Genomic DNA, 25,174 nt, shown 5'->3' with positions numbered 1-25,174 from the left:
GGTAAATCAATTTTTCCCAAATCAAATGAAGAGGGGGTGTGGGGGTCAGTGAAAAAACTATGTGAATTAAGTTTTTTATCCTACATTGAACTTTTGATGTTGTCCCTAACTCTTTGAACATTTGAAGAAAGTGAATTATAAAGAAAAGACAATTCATTAACTAGTTGCAAAAGTTTTTAGATAATTGGTCCAGTAGTTACAGAGGAGAAGAATACGGTGAAATATTTTACGACGACGACAGACGACGACGAAAGACGACGGACGACGACGGACACCAAATGGTGACATTAGCCCGGTGAGCGAATATGAGTAAACAGAGAGTGAGAATATATAAAAAAGAAGATGTGGTATGATTGCCAATGAGACCAACTATCCACAAAAGATCAAAATGACACAAACTTTATTACTATTGGTCACCGTACGACCTTCAACAATGAGCAAAGCCCATACCGCATAGTCAGCTATAAAAGGCGCCGATAAGACAATATTAAACAATTCAAAAAAGAAAACTAACGGCCTTATTTATGCCAAAAAAAATAACGAAAAACAAATATGTAGCACATAAACAAACGACAACCACTGAATTACAGGCTCCTGACTTGGGATAGGCACATACATAAATAATGTGACTAGATTAAACATGTTAGCGGGATCCCAACCCTCCCCCTAACCTGGGACAGTGGTAGTCTGTTTGTGACCAATTTGTGACTCGTTGACCTTAGATAATCGTTAATTCTCGTTTTAATTTTCGTTGTCCACAAGTATAAACCCTTCTGTGAATCGAATATTTCTGTTTATGAAATATAGATTTTTCAATAAAATGCAATCAAAGATGTACATTTAATAGATGATTTTTCAAAAAAACAAACGGCCACTTTTATAAGTATGAAAATATAAATTATTTAAACGAAACAACTATGGATTGTCGTAAAAAAAAAGCCGATACTTTCGACTGACTCTATATTTAAAAGATATACAGATAAAGGGCCCAGCGCGTTTGCAAGACATTCCTGGTCTCTCAATTTTCATTATATTTTGCATATAGTTAGTAGTTAATTTAAAGATACACACGACAACAAAAATAATTTAGGTAAACTTCTCGTCTTATATGTTTACGGAGGGCTCAAAGTGCCAGTTCGATATTCAAAATATATAGTGAAAACCTAAAGGAAACCGCTGAAAATACAGTGAGACCCTTAGTCTTTCAATGTCCGTAAAACTCAGTGATCTTTTAGAATATGTATATATATACATATCGTATCAAAAGTATGGAACGCCATATAGCTGTCTTATGTGTCTTTTTTTTATTGCTTTTCTATTATACGAAGGTGCTTTTGAAGTTTTCTATTATAATAAGGTGCTTTTCTATTATACGATGTTGGTTTTCTATTACACGGTGGTGGTTTTCTATTATTCGAAGGTGCTTTTTGGATCGTGCTTTTTTTATTATGTGGATGTAGTTCCTGTGATTAACCGGAAGCATGGCGTGTATGTGAATCCCACGTAACCAACATGGCGGCCAAGGCTGTGAATACTAAGATGTTAAACGTTTTACAGAAATTAAACTTGCAGCAAGCATTTCCAAACTTTGAGAGAGAGAAAATCACTCCAGACATTGTATGTATTAGGCTTTCGACACATGAAATAGGAATATCAGGTGTGTCTAGTAGGGCAGATATGATGAAGTTAAGAACGTATGAATGTGTAAAATATGGAACTGCAGCCCCATATAAAATGAACTCTGAATGCGGCCCTCCGAAATTTGATATTCCAAAGTCTGTTCTTAAAAATGTTATGGAAAATGGATTTAAAATATCCGACATTACTTAATTGTTGTCCGTGTCTGAAAGCACCATTTACCGAAGAATGACATAGTTCGGATTAAGCAAAATGATTTTTTCACAATGCTTCTATTAAAAGGCATAAGAGTACAGAGATGGAGAGTGAGGGAGTGAATGTATCGATAAGATACCGCCGGTGTACAGGCGAGACGTACTGGTAGGCTGCATAGGCGTGGTAACAATATACAGAGAAGGAGACTGAGAAAGTGTATGTATCGATTGGATACCGCCGGTGTACAGGCGAGACGTACTGTTAGGCTTCATAGGCGTGGTTACAATGTACAGAGAAGGAGAGTGAGGGAGTGAATGCATCGATAAGATACCGCCGGTGTACAGGCGAGACGTACTGTTAGGCTTCATAGGCGTGGTTACAATGTACAGAGAAGGAGACTGAGAGAGTGTATGCATCGATTAAATACCGCCGGTGTACAGGCGAGACGTTTTGGTAGGCTTCATAGGCGTGGTTACAATGTACAGAGAAGGAGAGTGAGGGAGTGAATGCATCGATAAGATACCGCCGGTGTACAGGCGAGACGTACTGGTAGGCTTCATAGGCGTGGTTACAATGTACAGAGAAGGAGAGTGAGGGAGTGAATGCATCGATAAGATACCGGCGGTGTACAGGCGAGACGTACTGGTAGGCTTCATAGGCGTGGTTACAATGTACAGAGAAGGAGACTGAGAGAGTGTATGCATCGATTAAATACCGCCGGTGTACAGGCGAGACGTACTGGTTGGCTTCATAGGGATACCGCCGGTGAACATGAAGATGTCGTTATCGTATGACTACAGTTAAAATCGAGAACTCGAACTCATATGTTAACTTGAACATTGAAGAAGAAATCATAAATAATGTTGACAGTTTCGACACTACCAGTACCACAAATAGATGCATCTATCTATAATACTGAATATACGAGGTCCAATTTGTCAGCCGTCATCACGTTAAAACGACGAATCAAAGAATTCAACTTTATATATAACTAATATAGTACAAAGGTGTAGATTAAAAATTACACCACTCCAGCCCCTTTTGTTTTCCACGTAATTAATATTGCCAATAATTAAGAAGTTCCGGGTCGAGTCCGATACCGATACCAATAGTATATTCACCTGTTACCTATTACCTTACATGTACGTTCCGCAGCTGACAGGCGCACCAACAAACGGTGTATTCGGGATTAAATGCTATATACACGGGTCATAATCACAGGGTTGACACTACTAAATTGTCAAGTTGTTACCTATTGTAGTATTTTAATCAGTAAGACTCTCTAAGATAACACTATGAATACTAAAAATCTGGACTAAAAATAAGGCGTATAGGCACAGGCACTTGTCTCAAAAAAAATTCCTATATACCTTTATATAAGTGCCTGTGCGTATAGGTACAGTTTTCAATTTGTTAGCGGGCATGACGTAAAACAGCGAATCAAAGAATTCAACTTTATTTATAACTAATATAGGACAATGCTGTTGATTAAAAAATACTCCATTCCAGGACCTTTTGTTTTCCAAATAATTAATATTACCAATAATTGATAAGTTCCAGTTCAATGGGTTCAAACAGAAAGATTTGAAAGCAGAGAAAACTATGTATCTTATAATCGGCATGACTTTATCAGATGACAATACTAATACTAAAATAAGGCTTGCTTGTTAAATACTTTAATTCAGTCACGGACCAGCGATATCACGGGTGTGTTCTAGTACTATTTAAATAGAATCTAATTAAGGCCAAATAAAAATATATGTGTGGTTCCAGTCACCCACCCTACCCTACGTTTTAGTCGTAATATTAGCCTACCCTAGAGATTTTTGTGTCATTTTCCGTTAAGCACTGTTAAAGTCAGAATGTTGCTCCCATAGACTCAATGAAAAAAAAAAAAAAACACACACATATTATTTTATTTAGCCTAACTTGAAATGACATTGCTAAAATAGTTTCAGACACAACAAGAAACTTAAAAGCAGGACGTACATTGGTTTTCTCTTTTCAATTTTCCCGCATTTTGGCATGTCAAGGCCTTTTGAGGCTTATAGTACACATTATGGTTTTTATTCATTGTTGAAGGCCGTACGTTGACTTATAGTTGTTAACATCCTCATCATTTATTTAGTGATGGAGATTTGTGTCTGCATTGGCAATCATGCCACGTCTTTTCATTTATTCAGTGATGGAGATTTGTGTCTGCATTGGCAATCATGCCACGTCTTTTCATTTATTCAGTGATGGAGATTTGTGTCTGCATTGGCAATCATGCCACGTCTTTTCATTTATTCAGTGATGGAGATTTGTGTCTGCATTGGCAATCATGCCACGTCTTTTCATTTATTCAGTGATGAAGATTTGTGTCTGCATTGGCAATCATGCCACGTCTTTTCATTTATTCAGTGATGGAGATGTGTGTCTGCATTGGCAATCATGCCACGTCTTTTCATTTATTCAGTGATGGGGATTTGTGTCTGCATTGGCAATCATGCCACGTCGTTTCATTTATTCAGTGATGGAGATTTGTGTCTGCATTGGCAATCATGCCACGTCTTTTCATTTATTCAGTGATGGAGATTTGTGTCTGCATTGGCAATCATGCCACGTCTTTTCATTTATTCAGTGATGGAGATTTGTGTCTGCATTGGCAATCATGCCACGTCTTTTCATTTATTCAGTGATGGAGATGTGTGTCTGCATTGGCAATCATGCCACGTCTTTTCATTTATTCAGTGATGGGTGATTTGTTTTAGTGGCAATCATGCCACGTCGTTTCATTTATTCAGTGATGGAGATTTGTGTCTGCATTGGCAATCATGCCACGTCTTTTCATTTATTCAGTGATGGAGATTTGTGTCTGCATTGGCAATCATGCCACGTCTTTTCATTTATTCAGTGATGGAGATTTGTGTCTGCATTGGCAATCATGCCACGTCTTTTCATTTATTCCGTTGTAGAGATTTGTGTCTGCATTGGCAATCATGCCACGTCTTTTCATTATTCAGTGATGGAGATTTGTGTCTGCATTGGCAATCATGCCACGTCGTTTCATTTATTCAGTGATGGGTGATTTGTTTTAGTGGCAATCATGCCACGTCTCTTCATTTATTCAGTGATGGAGATTTGTGTCTGCATTGGCAATCATGCCACGTCTTTTCATTTATTCAGTGATGGAGATTTGTGTCTGCATTGGCAATCATGCCACGTCTTTTCATTTATTCAGTGATGGGCGATTTGTGTTAGTGGCAATCATGACACGTCTCTTCATTTATTCAGTGATGGAGATTTGTGTCTGCATTGGCAATCATGCCACGTCTTTTCATTTATTCAGTGATGGGTGATTTGTTTTTATTGGCAATCATGCCACGTCTCTTCATTTATTCAGTGATGGAGATTTGTGTCTGCATTGGCAATCATGCCACGTCTTTTCATTTATTCAGTGATGGAGATTTGTGTCTGCATTGGCAATCATGCCACGTCTTTTCATTTATTCAGTGATGGGCGATTTGTGTTAGTGGCAATCATGACACGTCTCTTCATTTATTCAGTGATAGAGATTTGTGTCTGCATTGGCAATCATGCCACGTCTTTTCATTTATTCAGTGATGGGTGATTTGTTTTAGTGGCAATCATGCCACGTCTCTTCATTTATTCAGTGATGGAGATTTGTGTCTGCATTGGCAATCATGCCACGTCTTTTCATTTATTCAGTGATGGAGATTTGTGTCTGCATTGGCAATCATGCCACGTCTTTTCATTTATTCAGTGATGGGCGATTTGTGTTAGTGGCAATCATGACACGTCTCTTCATTTATTCAGTGATGGAGATTTGTGTCTGCATTGGCAATCATGCCACGTCTTTTCATTTATTCAGTGATGGGTGATTTGTTTTAGTGGCAATCATGCCACGTCTCTTCATTTATTCAGTGATGGAGATTTGTGTCTGCATTGGCAATCATGCCACGTCTTTTCATTTATTCAGTGATGGAGATTTGTGTCTGCATTGGCAATCATGCCACGTCTTTTCATTTATTCAGTGATGGGCGATTTGTGTTAGTGGCAATCATGACACGTCTCTTCATTTATTCAGTGATGGAGATTTGTGTCTGCATTGGCAATCATGCCACGTCTTTTCATTTATTCAGTGATGGGCGATTTGTGTTAGTGGCAATCATGCCACGTCTCTTCATTTATTCAGTGATGGAGATTTGTGTCTGCATTGGCAATCATGCCACGTCTTTTCATTTATTCAGTGATGGAGATTTGTGTCTGCATTGGCAATCATGCCACGTCTTTTCATTTATTCAGTGATGGGCGATTTGTGTTAGTGGCAATCATGACACGTCTCTTCATTTATTCAGTGAAGGAGATTTGTGTCTGCATTGGCAATCATGCCACGTCTTTTCATTTATTCAGTGATGGGAGATTTGTGTTAGTGGCAATCATGCCACGTCTTTTCATTTATTCAGTGATGGAGATTTGTGTCATTGGCAATCATGCCACGTCTCTTCATTTATTCAGTGATGGAGATGTGTGTCAGTGACAATTATGCTACTTCTCTTCATTTACTCAGTGATGAAGATTTGTGTCAGTGGCAGTTATGCCACGTCTCATCATTTTTAGATATTACAAACTTACAAACAACCACCATGTATCCTTGTAGATAAAGAACGGTCAGCAGAATGGTATGTATAAATGTTCTCATTTTTGCAACCTGAAAAAAAAAGATTTTCTTTTTAACCTGTTCTGTAAATTAGTGCAATATTACGTCTATAAATATCATGATTTATTTACAGTAACTGTAAACAAGAAAATGATGCTTGAATATACACACAAACATATAGCTGGAATATACACACAAACATATAGCTGGAATATACACACAAACATATAGCTAGAATATACACACAAACATATAGCTTGAATATACACACAAACGTATAGCTTGAATATACACACAAACATATAGCTGGAATATACACACAGACATATAGCTTGAATATACACACAAACATATAGCTTGAATATACACACAAACATATAGCTGGAATATACACATAAACATATAGCTTGAATATACACACAAACATATAGCTGGAATAAACACACAAACATATAGCTGGAATATACACACAAACATATAGCTGGAATATACACACAAACATATAGCTGGAATATACACACAAACATATAGCTGGAATATACACACAAACATATAGCTGGAATATACGCACAAACATATAGCTGGAATATACACACAAACGTATAGCTGGAATATACACACTAACATGTCACTGGATTGTTCATACAAACAAGCTGCTATATATGTATGTATCAAACTAGATTTACAAGAAGATATTAATAGTGTAGAGCAAATGATATTGCATTGACCTGTTGTAGTGTTATTTTATATGGCGGTGCTCCTTCACATAATTAAGGCTTATACACCGAAAAAGAAACCGAGCGCCATCTGTCGTCATATTGGTCGTTTGCATAATAATCCTTACTGGCTGTGTCTGAGACGTCACCTGCAGTTGACTATGCAGTATGGGCGTTTCTCGTTGTTGAACGACTTACGGTGACCTATAGTTGTTAGTTTCTGTTTCATATTGATCTCTTGTTGAAGGTATACTCAAATAACCATGCAGTGAGTAAAAGGAGATATGGGGAAACTGTATACGTCAATGAGACAGCAACCACATTGAAACGACACAAATTATTATACAACATCTAAGTCAGGTCATTATACTGTCTTCACCAAAACGCAGCTGACTATATCGTAGTAATATGTCTGGTGCAAGAATTTAAATTGTGCAAGTCTGCATGTTGATTGATATCTATAAATTTGTATTTTTTTTTTTATTAGTATCAAAGTCAATGACACTCCGTGTAATTCAGGTTGAAGAAGGTGTTTAGTTAAAGGCTTATTTTCGTGCAACGTGATCGCCGTTTTTTATTTCACGTTCAACGTGTTGTTACTTTTTTATTTCACATTCAGTCGTGCAATACAGGTGCCTCGTTCAACGTGTTCTGCTAATTTAATGTTACATGCATCGTGATTTTCAAACTTTTATTTTGCGTGCTCGGTATTTTTCAAAAAAAATTCAAACTCTTGGCAGGGATCGTCAAAAAACTTTTTTAAAATTCGTAAAGCAATGATATCATAAATGTGTATAACTAAATCGGGAATATCAAGTAAAAAAAAGAGTTAAAATATATAAGAAGACAGTGACTATAAAAGTATTTATTTTTCGTGCAACGTTCATTACAGAAATTATTTCACGTTCAACGTGAAATTATGTCTTATTTCACGGGTTTTTTTTTCGTGAAAGCACCCCCCCCCCCTTTACCACCCTCGTTGAAGACAAAGTGGAGGGTTAACACACAACGATGTTTCAGTTGTATATGTAAGTACTATATACTGTCGGTTATATGAGGGTTTGAACATTCATTTATATTATTTTTTTTGCCCATAATTTTATTTTCCTTTTATATTTTGGCACAATTCTAAATTTCTTTTCTTTTAACTCTACATTCATTGCAAGTCTATTTACTTCATCCACACCCTCATTTACAAGAAATTTCAATATTTTCGGACTTATAATAATTTTAACGGTTTACCTGACTGGGCAATTGATTCGATGGGAGAACTTGAAGTCTCGTGAGTTGGATCTTCATCATGATCTATTCTTCTGACTTTGCTTGCAGTAGGGTTAAATAAATCTGTTAGCTTCAATTGCGTCAATTTCTTTGACTCGGACATATTTAGAATACAGAAAACCACCGCAAAGAGGATTTCCAATTAGGAGAGAGAAATGTTTTAAAAAGTCTTTAATTCACAAAGGATACCGTCTATCCGTCTACGTCACCAAAACGTCAGATAGTATTTATACAAGTCGGTTTATACGTAGTTGCTAGTCTGCTGAGCACTTTATGTTGTTCCAGTGTTATGGTAAAAATGGCAAAACCAATGGGACACCAGTGATAAAGGAAGAAGATATTATGCCTTTCAACAAAATGTAAAAAATACACTTCCAAAAGACAAGCCGTCAACTGAAATATATAGAATAACTACTAGTCTAAGAACAGGATATTGCAATTTAAACTTTTACAAATCAACAATATGCCCAGCACTCATCGACAAATGCAGCTGTGGACAAGTTGAAACAGTTGACCATTACCTACTGGATTGTGAAAATTATGAGGAGGCTAGAGAAAAACTCCGCTCAGCACTCTACTTCATAACAGCAAAACTAACACTTGAATCTGCAGTATTGTTAGCAACAACAGAAAATGATAATTACAAACATCACATAGAAGATATTCAAGATTTGTTAGGGGTCTTTATTAAAGATACTGGAAGGTTCACAAAATAGATAGTTAAGGTTTTATAAGGGTTAATTATTTATTCATATTTTTTTTTTGGTAATTAATTATTTATTTAGTTATGTATATTTTTTTCTGCAGTGCCACATCATAAATACAAATGTACCAATGAGTTTTATACAAAAGTGACGTAAATTTACCAGTGTGATACAGAGATATATTACCCAGTCAGATTATAGTGTCAAGTTGACACTTCTAAAGACTAAAGACTAAAGAAATTGTGTAAAACGAATTACTTACTAGATAATAAAAGTTGTTTTTTTTTTTCACCGAGGCAACTGCCTCGCCTCGTTGCCTCAACGTAAGCTACGACAAAATTTGATTTGACAAATCACACAGTTACAAGTTATTAAGTAAGAATGTTGACTCCATATCAATAATGAACAGGCTTAAACAGCCTTTCAAAACGTCATATTTGGATGACCAAAATTATACAATGCGTGTGTTATTATATTACAGTAAGGAAGGAAAGGGGGAGGATGGTTAAAAGGAAATTCCGAATAAACGTATTTACACTTTTGGTATTTAGCTGTATCTTGCCTCCGAATGACCTTAGATCGACTCCGATTCACCTTTTGACGTCAAGCAACAATCACTTTTAAATTGTGACGTCAAATATTTTAAATTATGATGTCAAAGTTTACGGGAACTTGTGTGATTTTACATAATTGCGGACAAAACAAGTGTAAATACGTGTATAACGATGACCTGGTTAAAATGAAAAAAGATAGCAAAAGACAAAAGCAGGTGTACAAAAGTGAATTCAAGATTACCATAGCTAAGATACGACTTCTGTGAAACCCTAGCCTTAAAAAAATAGCAGCCTGTGCATTTGAACAGATGTCTTACCAACTTTATTGAATACCGTCCCAATTTTTCGTCAGTGTCGTCAAAGCAGATCCACAAAGCACTGTGCTACCCATTTCCTACGACGTCAGATATAAATATGGGAAACCACCTTGTGACGTCTATAGATGTACCGGTATCTGTAAGTGGAATTCCTCCCTTCAAAGGAGCACTTCTTTTTAGAATCGATTTTAAAAAGCTCAAGACTCAGATTATGTTTCATCAGTACACCGGATATAGATACTAACCAAGAAGCCTTGATCGATTTTGACCTTACACGGTAACGAAAATCTTTGTTTTGCTTTATCAATATTCAATGTACATTTCTCAACATTTGAAATTCCTGCTCCAAAATAATTTTCGCATCGATTTTTTCCTATTCATAAAAAAAACTTTGATATTGTAATAAGAACAATTAACTTGTACATGCGCAATTAGTGACATTAGTTGTGAATGTCAACACCAACTTTCAATTTCAATACAGTTGTTGAGACATTTACATGTTTTATCTGAAAGAAACCTAATTCACCTTGGAGCCTCTTGTTATGTATATCGCGCTTCATCTGAGGAAAGCAATAGAAGTTTATTTTCAAAACTGCAACTAAAAGATTTAGCTCTGATTAGTATTTGAGTATTTTGTAGGTCTATTGACTAAACAATTAAATTTTTTTTTTATTTTTCGTTTCAGATAAGTCACTTAATTTTAGCGTCTTTGATTTCAAACTGGAAACCATGTAACTTTAAAAGGTCTGTTGCTGATTTCAAGTTTATTTCTTCATTTACTTTTAATCCAATTGTACATAGCTGCTGAGGTCCCACATGTTTGTTCTTGACCAGTGCGTCTTCTTTTGGTTTTAGTCTAATTACGTTTGATATGTTCATTTTTAAAATTCTTGTTATCACAAAAGAGTGATTTTTCTTGAGGTAGGCCTTTCTTTCCCCGTCGTATAGTATGGCCACTGCATTAGGATCCTTTGGATTCTCTGGTTCCCGTTTAACCCTATACCCCAGCCCAACTTCCAGATGTCGCTGTCCCCAGTGGTGTATGCCGACGGCCAATAGATTGGGTATAATGAGATATTTCATGCTGCAAAAATATATTTAATATATATGAATTTGGTCAAATGTCGCATTGAATGAGTATACAAGTTAACGTTTTCGGATATATGGCATGTTTTCGCAAATTATTGTAATCTTTAAAGAACAAATTCCAGAATCAGAAAAGAAGAATTCGAACAACGACACACCCACCGTGCAGAGTAGGAAAACGGCAATCTTGTGAAAAAAATAAGTAATTTTACATTAGTTTTACTATCACGTTTTAGGTCATAGATAAATGTTTATGGTTTTGTCTCCAAATATAGGAACTTATTATTTTAATGTCAACAACATTTACTATTGTCTTTGTATTGTTTTATAATGTTTTCTACTAAAGACATAAATTTGTCTCTGTTTGTACCAAGTCAGGAGTAATCTAGTCAAATAACTTTGCTAATATTTATTTTATCTTGACAGAACTTCACATTTCGACATTTCACTTGTTGTTCACAGTAGGGGTATTTAGTTACTCTCGTTACATTGGCGGGCGGATTCAGAAATTTAAGAAAAAGTGGAGGGTCCACTCAGGGTGCAGGAAGAATGGAGACATTTTTTTGTGTGTGCAGTTTTGCCGAAATCTACAAAATTTTCCAAAGAAAAAGGGGGGTTCCTACCCCGGCAACCCCTTTCTGAATCCGCCACTGCAATGATTGATAATTGTTCTATTCAAAGATGATTGTGGTATAATATCGGCAATTTTATTTTTAAAGAAAAATCATCAGAAATCGTTATCAGAATTATGAATATCCATTTGTAAATCCTAAATGATTTGAATAACATATAAAAGGATGTGATCGAAATTTGCCGACAATGAGAATATTATGTTGCGGGTAATTTCGATCGTTTTAAAAGTCTTAAAACAATGACAGTAATAGACTTTTAAATGCATACAAGATGTTTTTCTATTCTTTAATATTATAATTTCAAGAATAAAAGGTTTAACACTAAAATTATATGTTTACTTACTTTTGTATAGCTAAAGAACCGTATAGTGAAATCAAATAAAGTTTTCAAAATTCCCGCAGAATTGTGAGTGTGGCGGATAACGGTACTCTTCGGCCAATCAAACGACGCGAAACAGATTGCTATCATGTGACACCCCATGCAGCTGGTCGAGAGAAATGCCGCAATGCGACATAGTGTATTGGCTTTACAACAGTGATGGGGACAAATGTACTAAAAAGGGTTAAACGATGTGATCGAAATTGCCAGCGTGATCGAATTATCCCGAATTTCCCCTACAGGGCAAAGGTAATAGCTACCAATCATCAACCTACCTGTGATTACTCATTCCTTGAACATTTTTGGGTAATAAACGAGTATGAAAATAAAGTTTTTGTGTACGGTGTACAACATCTTAACTATGCACCATACACAAGGATTTATGTGGTCAGCTCAACACCGTACATAACGCTTGTTTAGGGATGAAATATTGGAACATAACATAATTATGTATGAAAGATTCCAATGCCAATTATTGAAACAGCTATATACTTATTACACACTCACACATTGATCTTCAATCAGAAAAATGAGAAGTAATGAATATAGAATTATATCGGATGAGACGAGGGTCATATTTACACATGCTTTTACCACAGTTTCAAATGTTGAATATGGTGCTGGTATTTGGGGGTGCAAAACTTTTTCTTTTATAACAGAGCTTACAGATTTTTTCTTGGAGTAGGTAAATATACTCCAAATGCTGCAGTTGCAGGGGATATGGGTGGATACCTATCTTTCAAAAACAATGATAATGCTTAATTCGACTATGAACAATATGAGTTCTGATCGCTTAAACAGAAACATTGTCATATGGGCAGACATTATGAGTAAAAAAACACAAGTGTATAAAAATTGGAATTGTTATGTAAGGAAAACGTTTTCTGAGCATAATGCAGAACATTTGTGTATCATTACAGATTATGTTGATAGTACCTCAGTTGTCAATACTGTTATGCCACGGTCTAAAAATGTTTAGTAAATATGTCGAACAGTGTCAGAGAAAGCTTTATCTGTTAAAGGTGGTAGCAAACTTCGTACATATAATCTATTTAAGAACAGTTTTGAAACGGAAACTTATTGTAAAATTCCAATGCCATTTTCGCAAAGTGTTCTTTTGCCAAATTTCCATGTGGTGTAGCACCACTAAGAATAGAAACGGGGAGATTTGAAAAATTAATATTAAAAGATCGAGTCTGTGATTAAATTTTAGAAAAATAATATTTGATGAAGCAACACATTTTAATAGTGATTTTATGTCTTAATGATGATAAACAGAAATTAGTGTTTTTATTTATTGATAATAATATGATTCGTAGCTGTGCCAAAGCCTGTAAACTTATTTTAAGTAGACGTAGAAATGTTTTATACTGTGAATAATGTTAATGTCAATATGTTTTATAATAGATGCATTTTTAATGTTTTGGTCTCTTGTAATTATGTACAGAATGGCTCTCTTTTTATATTTCAGATATATTTTTACATTTAATGTAACGTTGTATTATATATTATTGAGAGATTAGACTTAAATAAAATATTGAATTGAATTAAAATGCATATTCATAACAATATACAGTGGAGAACCACTTAACAGACGGTACAATTATTTCATGCATATGCATTACAATATACAAAACATTGTTTTATGCATATGTATGTCGATACACTTGCGATACAAAGAAATACAAGTTGTTCAGTAATGACTATAGAGTACTAGCCACACACACATTTATGTTATCTCCCTTCAAACATCACACAATCAATTATCTGCCCAAGAACTGGCAGTATTACGACATTTTATAAATTTCTTTATGATGTTTCAATGATTTTCCGACTGGAACCGGTGAAGGGATGAATAACTTGGCGGTGGTGTAGATTGCTTAACCGGATGTTGATTAATAGAACAACAATCCCGACATGCATCTGAATGTTGATTAGTAGAACCATAGTCCCGCATTGCATCTGCGTAAGGAGGAGGCGGATAATTCAGTCGTGTTGCTATAAATGAAATAAAAATATATGGTAATAATAATAATAATATGACGTACTTCTTTCGCTTTGTGAATCAACCCATGCCCTAAATCCAATAAAATGTGTTTGTACATGCGTGTATTGACTACTGCACAATAATGAATTTCATAAAATTGTCATGCTTTTAATATATTTCATTAACATAAACCACTTCAAAACTCCTAAATGGTGCACATTTTGTTAGTAATTCATTTAGTATGTCTGTCATGTGTTGCAATTCGAAATTGGCATATTTGACCGGGATACTGTTCAAGTAATGCTGGCAGTTCAAAACTCCTCCCTCTGAAACAGACTTGGGGTAATTGTACTGTAATCGTTAATCAGCTGTAATTGATAACAATTTTTCAAGTAATCATTGTAATCATTAATAAGCCAAAATTCTGATTACATGTAATTTAATTTAATCAATTACTTTTCAAAATGCCCTGTAATCCTGATTACATTTTGATTATATTTTGATTACATTCTGATTACAATGAAAAAATCTTGAACTGTGTTTATGGTCAATAAATGAACCTTTTTGTTATTCTTATTCAGGAAGTTACGATAGTTTGGATTACTTTATTAAGCATGTTAATTGATTTGTATACTTCAGTCAAAAATAAACTGTTACAATATAAAAAGTCATATCATAAGCATAAGAAGGCCCTAGTAAAATATATGTACATTTATTCACAATTTAAAAAAAACTGTTATATTTAAGCAATATTATACTTTTCTTTAACCCTAAATTATAATTCATTGTTAATATTGTGATTATTGTCAACTTTGAATTGACAGGTAGGAAACCAATTGAGGTTTGTTTTTACTGCAAATTCGAATTGAGTATAGCTGTAGGACAATATATGATATGATAAAAGATTAATCAGACATGTGAAAATGTATCTTATCAGCACAAACTAAATTATAAGTTGGACAAATATCTTGTTTAAAATAAGCAGATGTTTGCATGTACCTAGCCTGGAAATGTAAAATGTATTGACCTATAGTAATTGTTTTTTTTTTAATTTGTTTAAACAATTCTATTAAATTTTTACATAATTTTATCTGGTAACTTTATTTCATCCATATTTTAACTTCCAAAAACTGCACCTTGAAATACATATAAATATAAGAAAGAAGATGTGGTATGATTGCCAATGAGACAACTATCCACAAAAGACCAAAATGACACAAACATTAACAACTATAAAGTCTGGAAGAGGTCAGAAGACAAACAGCAAACTCTTTATAAAGCCATATTATATTGAAGTCAAAATAATTCAGAGATCAATGATGATAAAGTGTAATGGGTGACACAAAGTGTAATGGGTGACACAAAGTGTAATGGGTGACACAATGTTCATGTACGTCTGTAGTGAACTTTTTATAAAATAGATCAAGTTTGAAGTCATCATTTTAAGATATGTAAAACAAAACCGTTCTAGAAAAAAACTAGTTTTATTAAACGTTAATTCATTCACATCATTCAAAATGTTTTTTTTAATTCATTGTAATCATTTGTAATCATGATTACTTTTCCAATGTAATCATTAATGTAATCAGACACTTTCAGAAATGATGTAATCATTAATTTAATTTAATCGTACAAATGACAAAGTAATTGTAATTTAATCAACTACATTGAAAGTAATCGGACCCATCTCTGCTCTGAAAAGGGGGTCTCATTGGGGGGTTCCGATCCCGGATCCCGCTTACATTATGTACGTAAGCAATTCTTATTTTTTTGTCATTTCACGGGTCCCGCAAGACCTCATTTCCAGTTTTCACGCCACAATAATTTGACTTCACGTGTCACGCTTACAAAAAATCGGCAATCCCGCGTCACGCTTAGACCCCAAATGAGACCCACTGAAAAATCCTCGAGAAAAATCTCATTGCTAGTCGCTTGCTTGTTTACAAAACAAAGAGGGATGTTCAAAGAGGAGTATACACAAACGCGCTACACTTAATATACATCGGACGTAGAACTGACCATAATTGTTCTAACTATGATCAATGTAATTAATGCAAGCTATACTTTATTGTAGTTTTAACATGGATAGGCATTATAATCGTGTTATCTTAGCACTCACTTTCTATCGCTCGGGCAAAAATAATCACGAATACCCAGTGGCGGATCCAGAGATTTTCATAAGTGGGGGCCCACTGGCTGCCTAAGAGGGGCCCGATCTTGTCATTCTTTAGTGATTCCCAATAGAATCAACCAATTTTTTTTTCCAAAATCCGCCTCTGATACCTATGTTAAAACTGCAATAAAGTATAGCTTGCATCAATTATTCTTTAAATAGTGATTAATGATAATGAAAATAAATGATGATACGGATATTAATTTATTTATTATGTTCATCGACTAATTTTCTTACTGTCTGAAGATTCGGTCACAGCGAGACGATTTGTTCCTGACCGAAATTGTCGTGGAGCTTCAGTTGTTTTCAAACATCCAAATGACCATCCACACACTGCGCAGACTCCAAAACATATTGCTGCTAATATTGCCAGGAAAATCAAAATTCCAATGACTAATCCACCCACACTGTAAATAGTGCTGAAATATAAGTCATAGTCATTGAGACTCTAATAAATTATTGGTTTGTTTTGTTTGTTGTCACCTGTTAAAGATTAAAGTTTACATATTTGGCATAACCTAACTAAAGGATTGTCGTGTTTCTGATTATTAAAAAAAAAACTGTTATCAATTGATAGAAAATATATCAAGGAGTTTAGAAAGCAGAATGGTCCGTGTTGTTGATTTTAAGAAAAATGACTTTTTTTTAACTATATGCAATAAAATTATGACAAGACAAGTAGGGATTAGTTAGTGGGAAAATTTTCAATGCATTAAACTAGAGGATTCCGAGTATCTGAAAAAAAAGTCTATAACAAGAGTTGCGAACATTCTTAAACAAACAAGGTGACAATACATATACAAAGAATAATAAAACGAACTTTTAATAAAAGTGTAGCGTTGTATTTTTTGTATGGATTAGTGTCAAACTCCCCGGCAGTTCCAGTTCCGATCCGCATACGGGCCCGAATACTACTCTACAGTAAGGACCCTACACTAATGATTGAGTAAAGGAAAATAGTTCCAGAACGGAAACGATCACTGTCCGGAGTTTGGATTAGTGTTTGTCGATGTGTTATTTTGGTGGCGTAAAATCCATATTCAAAAAGTACAAAGAAAATTCTTCTTCCGTTAACACCCATATACCACAACCACTGATAATAATCATACTAATAAATAACAAAAAATAGTAAAGTGCAATACCACACGACAGAGCCGAGGGCTGGTTTAATAACAACCATTAAATGATATTTATTGTATACAAATTTCGAATCAGTACGAAAAGTCATCATTTATATAGATATATATACAACTCGTCTAAACATCAACCAAATTAGATCTGTAAATTTGCTTCCCCAAATTCTTGTTCTTCCCTCGCCGGGATACGAACCTATGCTACTGAGATATCGTGACACCAAATCGCCTGCACTCTAGCCTTCCCGCTAGATATTAGTATTTCAATACACACAAACATTTGTAAACAATCGATCTCTTAATGCATGATACAAACTAATATCAAATAGCATGGATGTAAAAATTAACGTGACCTATCGAGTAGACCCTGTCGTGCCGAATGATTTAACCGCCAAATCACACAAACCACTTAACCTAAACGCCACCTATATGGGCAGACAATTCAGAAGAAAATAATTTCATTCTAATTCATAAAATCAACCGACTGAAATTATATCAAACCACAACACAAAGTTTCAATTCAAATCATTATGTTATCTGTTAAATGTATATCAGTTTCACATAATAAAACAGTTGAACAATAATCCTAATTCACTAACACAATATTACTCTCAACACTTCTAACTAACAATCTCAATTCTATATCTTACTCTGATCTCTCTCGTATCCCCTTATATACATAATTACAGGCGGTACCTCGACGGTTTAAAAGATGGGGTACCGGGCGGTACCTCAACGGTTCTAAAGATTGGCTACCGGGTGGTACCCTGATAGTTCCAAAGATAGGGTACCGGGCGGTTCTTAGGTTAACGGGCGGTAAATTTAAGTAATAAAGATATCGTTCAAATAAATAAAATACCAGACGGGGCCCTATAGAAATGTATTTTAACCCAAACGTATTAATAAAAAGATATATCTTACATAACAATAAGTTATACAGTCAAACTAAAATCGCTACAATAGTGTAATTTCAAAATATAAAAGAAAAAAAATGTCGTCTTTGTTTTATAACAATGTACGGGATTTTTTTTTTTATTATTATAAGAACCTCCAGTATAAAAGAACTTCAACGATAAATTTTGAAATTGTCAATTACTAACTAACTCAGTCCCTGTTTTGGTATGGATCGTGTAAATCAGTCCCTGTTTTAGTATAGTGTTCTTGTAACCCAGTCCCTGTTTTTGGTAGGGTTCATGTTAGTCAGTCCTTGTTTTGGTAGGGTTCTTGTAAATCAGTCCCTATTTTTGGTAGGGTTCGTGTACCTCAGTCCCTGTTTTGGTAGGGTTCGTGTAACTCAGTCCCTGTTTTTGATAGTGTTCGTGTAACTCTATTTCTGTTAAAGGTAAACTTCGTACTCGTGAAAGTCTGAGCCTGGTTTTTTTTTGGAAGGGTTCGTATACTCAATCCATGTTTTTTTTTTATTCGTGCGACTCAGTCCCAGTTGATGATAGGGTTCGTGTAACTCGGCCCCTATTTTTGAAGGGTTCGTAAAACCCAACTCGTGTTCGTGTACTTCAACCCCTGTTTTGGTAGTGTTCGTTTTACTCATTCCCTGTTTTAATAGGGGTCATGTAACTCAATACTTGTTGTAAAGCTCATATTATACTGTTCCTGTTTTGGTAGGGTTCATGTAACTCATTACCTGTTGTAGAGTTGGTGTAACTCAGTTCCTGTTTTTGGTAGGGTTCATGGTACTCAATCCTTGCTTTTGACAGGGGTCGTGTACATGTAACTCAGTCCCTGTTTTTATGGGTTCGCGTAACTCAGTCGAGGTTCATGTTACTCTGGACCCTGTTCTCCGTACGGTTTGAGTAACTCGGTCCCTTTTTTTTAAGGGTTCGTGTTACTCGTGTTTATCAGTCCTTGTTCGTGAAACTCAGTCCCTTTTTTCGTAGGGTTAATTTAACTAAATAGATATAGGAAGATGTGGTGTGAGTGCCAATGAGACAACTCTCCATCCAGATAAATCTCTGGGTTTGGTAGATTTCTTGTAACTCTGCCCCTGTTTTGATAGGGTTCGTGCTACTCAGCCCTTTTTCGTGTAACTGAACCCTGTTTTCATTAAATTCTTATCGTATGTTTTTTGTGAAACCGACTCCAGATCTTTGAAAAACATGACCGATATGGAAAATACCATGTCTTAATATCTTTCTCGTATACTTCTAATGTTCGAATGCGCCTAAATCAACCATGAAGTTAATATTAGAAAAGTAAAGCAAACCTCACCTCATGCAGCCTTCAAGTCCGTCACTACATTTACCGATTGTCAACCCTACAATAGTGGTTTTTAATATACTAGCAATATGTTTTAGATTAAAAAAAATAAAGGCATACCAAAGTGGAATAAACATTCGGAATCTAATAATCTTATGTTGCCTTTTCTTAAACGCTATCATGATCAGATAACTCTGATCTTCGACCTATGCCCTAGTTATCAAGAAGGTTAATATAAAAGAAGATGTTAGGTATGCAAACAATTAACACTGAAGAAACAAGCTATCGACATAGAAAGAATAAAATATAAATTAGGTAAATATTTCGGATGTATGATGAAGATCTGGAGCATGTCAGTAGCTGCTAATAGTCCTTTGTTAATTTATGTATCATTGTCATTTTGCTCAGTTTCTTTTGTTATCTATTTTGACATCGGACTCGGTCTTCTCTAAAACTGTGTTTAACTGTGCGTATTGCTGTATGTTTCTTTATTCTATATTGGCTAGAGGTATAGGAGGAGGGTTGAGATTTCACCAAACATGTTTAACCCCGCCGAATGTTTGCGCTTGTCCCAAGTCAGGATCCTCTGGCCTTTGTTAGTCTTGTATGATTTTTTTATTTTAGTTCATTCATATGTTTTAGAGTTAATTATAACGTCCATTTGCACTGAACTAGTACACATTTTTATTTAGGGGCCAGCTGAGGACCACCTCCAGGTGTGTGATTTTCTCCCTGTGTTAAACACTGGCGTCAACGTGATGATCGTAACTGCAATTACGATCATCCCAATATGGCGGACACAAGTATAGGGATATTTTAGAAGGCTGATTTCTCTACTTTAACAGCTTATTTTCAGATTTGTTTTATATCAAGAAAAATCTTTATAAGCATTGCCATTGAATGTATTTTTCATAGATAATAGAAAAACAACCAGAAGAACGAAAATCGAGATTCAAAAAATCACTATGATGATCGTAACTTCGTTTGTAGATTATCGTAACTTTTACTTGTTTATATAAAAAGATGATCGTTACTCAAACTTTACGAATGTTTTTTTTCTCACTAAATGAACACCCTATTTAGCCATCGCGATAAAAAAATATTATGACTTTAAAATTAAACAAAAAATAAATGAAAACCGCTATTCCAAAACGAAATAACATAAGGGGGATAAGCAGACTTATAGGCAAATGTCTTCATTATCATTTTCTTATGAGTAATTTTGTCCACCATTGAAAATAAATTTACATTAATATGAAGTTAATATAAATGTCATTCGCATGATACAGTCTTAAAAAACAGGCCAAAACTTTCTCTGAATAAAGTAAAGGAAGACATGAAGTTGCATTATTTTGGTGACTTTCTATCGGTATTAAATTGTTTGCCTGGTCTTGTTTTTTTTAACCAAACTATGACTATTAAACATTGGTAGACTACGGAGGTGGACTTAGAGGGAGGGTCCAGGTGCTCGCATCACATTTTTTGTGGGGGAATTTAGTTGAGTGTGTAGGGAATCAATGAAGCATGACTGTAGCGGGCCTATTCTTAGGCAGTCAGTCCCCCATCCCTTTATGTAAATCTCTGGATACGCAACTGGACTACCGTTGCCTATATTTACCATGGGTTGGCCATTTATGTAAAGAAGGAACAGTTGAAATAGATGGTATACACGTTCATATTAGTTTTTTAAGCTACAAATGCTATGACTTGTATTATTGAAGTTAACCAAAGAAGTTGGTTTAAGCTACACATATCAATGAGGGATCTACCATTTGATTTTTATAAGGGGTTGAAATTTGGAAAAGGCAGGTCAGGAAATTTTAGTAAAAAGGGCTGGTTGAACATCTTGGCCAAACAAAAAGGCAGATGACAACTTATGTAAAAAAAAAATCAGATAAAAGCCGGACCGAACAGATTAAAGATAAAAACATAAAAACTCAGGATAGAGATTTCAACATAAAAATGCAGGACAAAATTATTCATCCTATCCTCCCCCAAATAAAAATCAAATAGTAGCCTCCTAAATTGACGGTTTTATTGTCTTTTTTTTCATTAAACATATATGATTGCACTTCTTAATGCTTTATTTTTCAACCTTTCGTATAAAAATCGTAAATCTGTTAATAAAAGATCGATACTATAAAGTCTTAATTCCCCCAAAATACCAGGTCCTCGAAAGGTACTATTGTCCCCATAAAGTGTAAAGGGGGGGATCTCTAATTTTAACAAACTGGTCATTAATATGAACTGTTCAATACCTTATTTATATAAAACACATGAAATCAAGATAAAGTTGTTAACCCCCAATCAATTTTAATAATGAACTAGATAAAAAGATAGATACGAAATCTCGCGAAGTCATAACCATGTGTGCACTTAGTTACCAATAGGACGTTACTCTCCCCTCAGTGATCGTTCCTCCTTATTATCACAATATCAGGTTATAACGTACATTTTTTCGCATGCCAGACAGCTTCATTTGTCCTTATTTATCAGAAAATGCTTCGTTGGAACAGACAGTTACGATCATCTTAAGTAAAACTTACGATCATCGTTGATAAAAATAAATAAAAGTTACGATCATCATCGTGATTTTTTGTATCTCGATTTTCATTCTTCTTGTTACTTTTCCATCCTGTCCAAAAACATATTTCAATGGCAATGCTTATAAAGATGTCTCTTGACATAATACAAATCTGAAAATAAGCTGTTAAAGTGGAGAAATCCGCCTTATAAAATTTCTCTACATTTGTGTCCGCCATTTTGGGATGATCGTAACTGCAGTTACGATCATCACGTTGACACCGGTGGTTAAAGACCCATCATTTTGTGTCCTTCGGCTGTTATCTGCTCTTTGGTCGGGTTGTTGTCTCGAGCTCTTTGACATACTCCCCATTTCCACTCTCATTTTTTTTTTATTGATATCTAAATCGGCTAAACTTGGATTTCTTAATTGTTTTTTTTTAATAAAATATTAGAAAACAAGGCAGCAGTTAACAATCACACGTCGATGAAAGGAGCTAGAAACATTCAAACTTTGACGAAGGGAACAGTAAACAATCAGGAACAGTAAACAATCAAACGTTGACAAAGGGAACAGTAAACAATCAGGAACAGTAAACAATCAAACGTTGACGAAGGGAACCATGAGTAAACAATCAAACGTTGACGAAGAGACAGTAAACAATCAAACGTTGATGAAGGGAACAGTAAACAATCAAACGTTGACGAAGGGACAGTAAACAATCACATGTTGACGAAGGGAACTGTAAACAATCAAACGTTGACGAAGGGACAGTAAACAATCAAACGTTGATTGTTTACATGTTGACGAAGGGAACTGTAAACAAGCATATGTTGACGTTGACAATAAATGTATATGAAGAAAGTAGTCCCTTTTCACTTATCCGCTTTGAAAACGCCAAACGGTTTTGCTTAAGGAGCAGGAGTTGATGACTTTCTCTGATTACCTGAATTCACCGTTTTATGTCTCATCTTTAATTTTTGATGAAGTGTTTTGGGATGTTGTCGGTCGTTTCGTCATTGTTTTAATGCCCCCGTTGTGTCTGTTCCTCTTTTTAAATTCCCATGTGTACAAAAGAAATGACTAGTAGATCCAGACAGGATCTGTCGTTTAAATCAATACACACCGTTTGTCGAGGAATTTTTGTTTTCCAGTTATTCTTATATCCAAATTGACTTAAATTACAAACTTACCAAAGTTCACAGATACAATAGAAATTTTCCATAAATTGTTCATCGTTATTCGTGTGTTTACTTATTCCTCTTTGGCATATTTCCAAACATGAAGGTAATATGAATTTAAATTTAAACCACTTTATTTTTCAATATCGAATTGACAATAATAATACTGTTATAGATGCTAACATCTGAACCGTTACTTATATGAAAGTTTTCAATACATATATTTAAAAATGTAAATCTATTAAATGCATATAAAAATGATTTGAAATAATGTGTACACAATTTAGAAATACACAAATTTTGTTTTTGAAAGTTTTGAAATATGATGATGAGAATGAACATCATAATAATTATAGGTAATTTCTCTGCACAGGAATAAAAATGTAAAGTGATTGTTGTGTCCGTCTGTCCGAATGTACATCCGTCCGTCCGTCCGAATGTATGTCCGTCAGTTCGTCAACTGTTGAAATGTTGATTTCTTGTTACATAAACATGATAAATGTTAAGTGATCCTTCTGTCTGGCTGTCTTTTTTAAACACTGTTTATTCCCTGCAACAGTAAAGTGCATAGTGACCGTTGGTACGTTTGTCTGTCCAATCGCACATATTTTAAAAGGTAAATAAGTGAAACTTGTGTTGCGATAAAACAAGGAAGTTTATTCAAATAAATGCTTGTGATTGACTCTGTATTTGCAGACATACAAATATGGTTTTATAAATCTTTTTTAATTCTTACATGCCTAAATAATTTAATTTTGGATGTAACGTGTCTTCTGATTGGCTGACGTAATTTTGTTATGAGCCCATAGACATAATTTAGTCATGTGACCGGGACGTCATCAACGTTTTTTCATGGTTTTCTACGGTTTAAAATGGAATTTAGAATTAAATTATAAGAAATGACTGTAATATTTTTTCTGTCTATTCGAAATAACATAAAAAATTGGGTGCACACTGTTAAATAATCCGCTACGCGCGTTATTCAGTGTGCACCAATTTTTTTATGTTATTTCTTCATAGACAGAAAAAATATTACAGTCATTCCTTAAATATTGCACGTTTTTTATCACTATACGTGTATAACTATAGTATCATATTTCATTTTGCACTGTGTGATCCTCTCTTGTAAATCACTACTCCTATGTCCTATCCCGCCGCATTTTGCGCCTATCAAAGTCAGGAACATCTGACCTTTGTTAGTCTTGTAGGATTATTACTTTAAGTTTCTTGTGTTTAATTCGGATTTTAGTATGACCTCCATTATCGCTGAACTAGTAAACATATTTGTTTGGGGCCAGCTGATGGTCGCTTCCAGGTGCAGGAGTTTCTCGCTGCATTGAATACCCATTCTTTGCCATCGACTGCTGTCTGCTCTATGATCGGGTTGTTGTCCTTTTGATAGACATTAGACATTAGACATTATTTTATTTTTCCAATCATGGGCCCTTGTCAGGCAAGATACAAAAACATCATAATACAATGATTATATAAACATTAGTGAAATACACAATAAGTAATACATAAATAATAAATTGATAATATGAGCAATGTAGGATATACATTCCCCATTTCCATTCTCAATTTTATTATTCTTAGATACGTGGTTATGGATAGACATTGTTCTCAGATACGTGTTTAGGTAGCAATAAACAGTAAGAAAGAACATTAAAATTTGCCCTTATAAATTTTACCATCTCCTTTTCATTGCTTTCTTGCAATATCAAGCTTACTGCTTGTGTCATATATGGGCATATGTATGTAATCAGAATCTTCCATAGATTTTATATTCAGTATATA

The 25,174-nt window shown here is 34.7% G+C and overlaps 2 protein-coding genes across 2 annotated transcripts in view; both read right to left on the bottom strand.

Annotated features, from left to right (window-relative positions):
• Positions 1-10,519, bottom strand: part of LOC134699519 (uncharacterized) — a 132,324-nt gene extending 121,805 nt beyond the window's left edge. The window contains exons 1-2 of the mRNA XM_063561117.1: positions 10,069-10,519; positions 6,472-6,547 (exon numbers count right to left, since the gene is read on the bottom strand). Coding sequence (XP_063417187.1) covers positions 6,472-6,538 — 67 coding nt within the window. The 5' untranslated portion in view covers positions 6,539-6,547; positions 10,069-10,519. The remainder of the gene's footprint in view (positions 1-6,471; positions 6,548-10,068) is intronic.
• Positions 10,520-13,448: 2,929 nt separating this feature from the next.
• LOC134699450 (uncharacterized) lies at positions 13,449-23,499 on the bottom strand. The gene is made up of 4 exons (XM_063561044.1): positions 23,390-23,499; positions 19,685-19,730; positions 16,563-16,744; positions 13,449-14,163 (listed from the first exon to the last, which is right to left on the bottom strand). Exons 1-4 carry the CDS (start codon positions 23,430-23,432, stop codon positions 13,985-13,987), a joined length of 450 nt encoding a protein of 149 aa, XP_063417114.1. The 5' UTR covers positions 23,433-23,499; the 3' UTR covers positions 13,449-13,984.
• Between the last annotated feature and the right edge of the window lie 1,675 nt (positions 23,500-25,174).

The sequence above is a fragment of the Mytilus trossulus genome, unplaced genomic scaffold (genome assembly GCF_036588685.1).
Source record: "Mytilus trossulus isolate FHL-02 unplaced genomic scaffold, PNRI_Mtr1.1.1.hap1 h1tg000070l__unscaffolded, whole genome shotgun sequence".
Taxonomy (NCBI): domain Eukaryota; kingdom Metazoa; phylum Mollusca; class Bivalvia; order Mytilida; family Mytilidae; genus Mytilus; species Mytilus trossulus.
Note: the sequence above shows the minus strand (reverse complement) of the source record. Positions and strands in the feature narration are given on the sequence as shown.

Coding starts and splice junctions, on each gene's coding strand:
- LOC134699450 (XM_063561044.1), bottom strand. CDS start 23,432: ATGAACAATTTATGGAAAATTTCTATTGTATCTGTGAACTTTG. Junction 19,731..23,389: donor TATTGTATCTGTGAACTTTG/GTAAGTTTGTAA, acceptor CCACTATTGTAG/GGTTGACAATCGGTAAATGT. Junction 14,164..16,562: donor TGTGACCGAATCTTCAGACA/GTAAGAAAATTA, acceptor TTTCATTTATAG/CAACACGACTGAATTATCCG.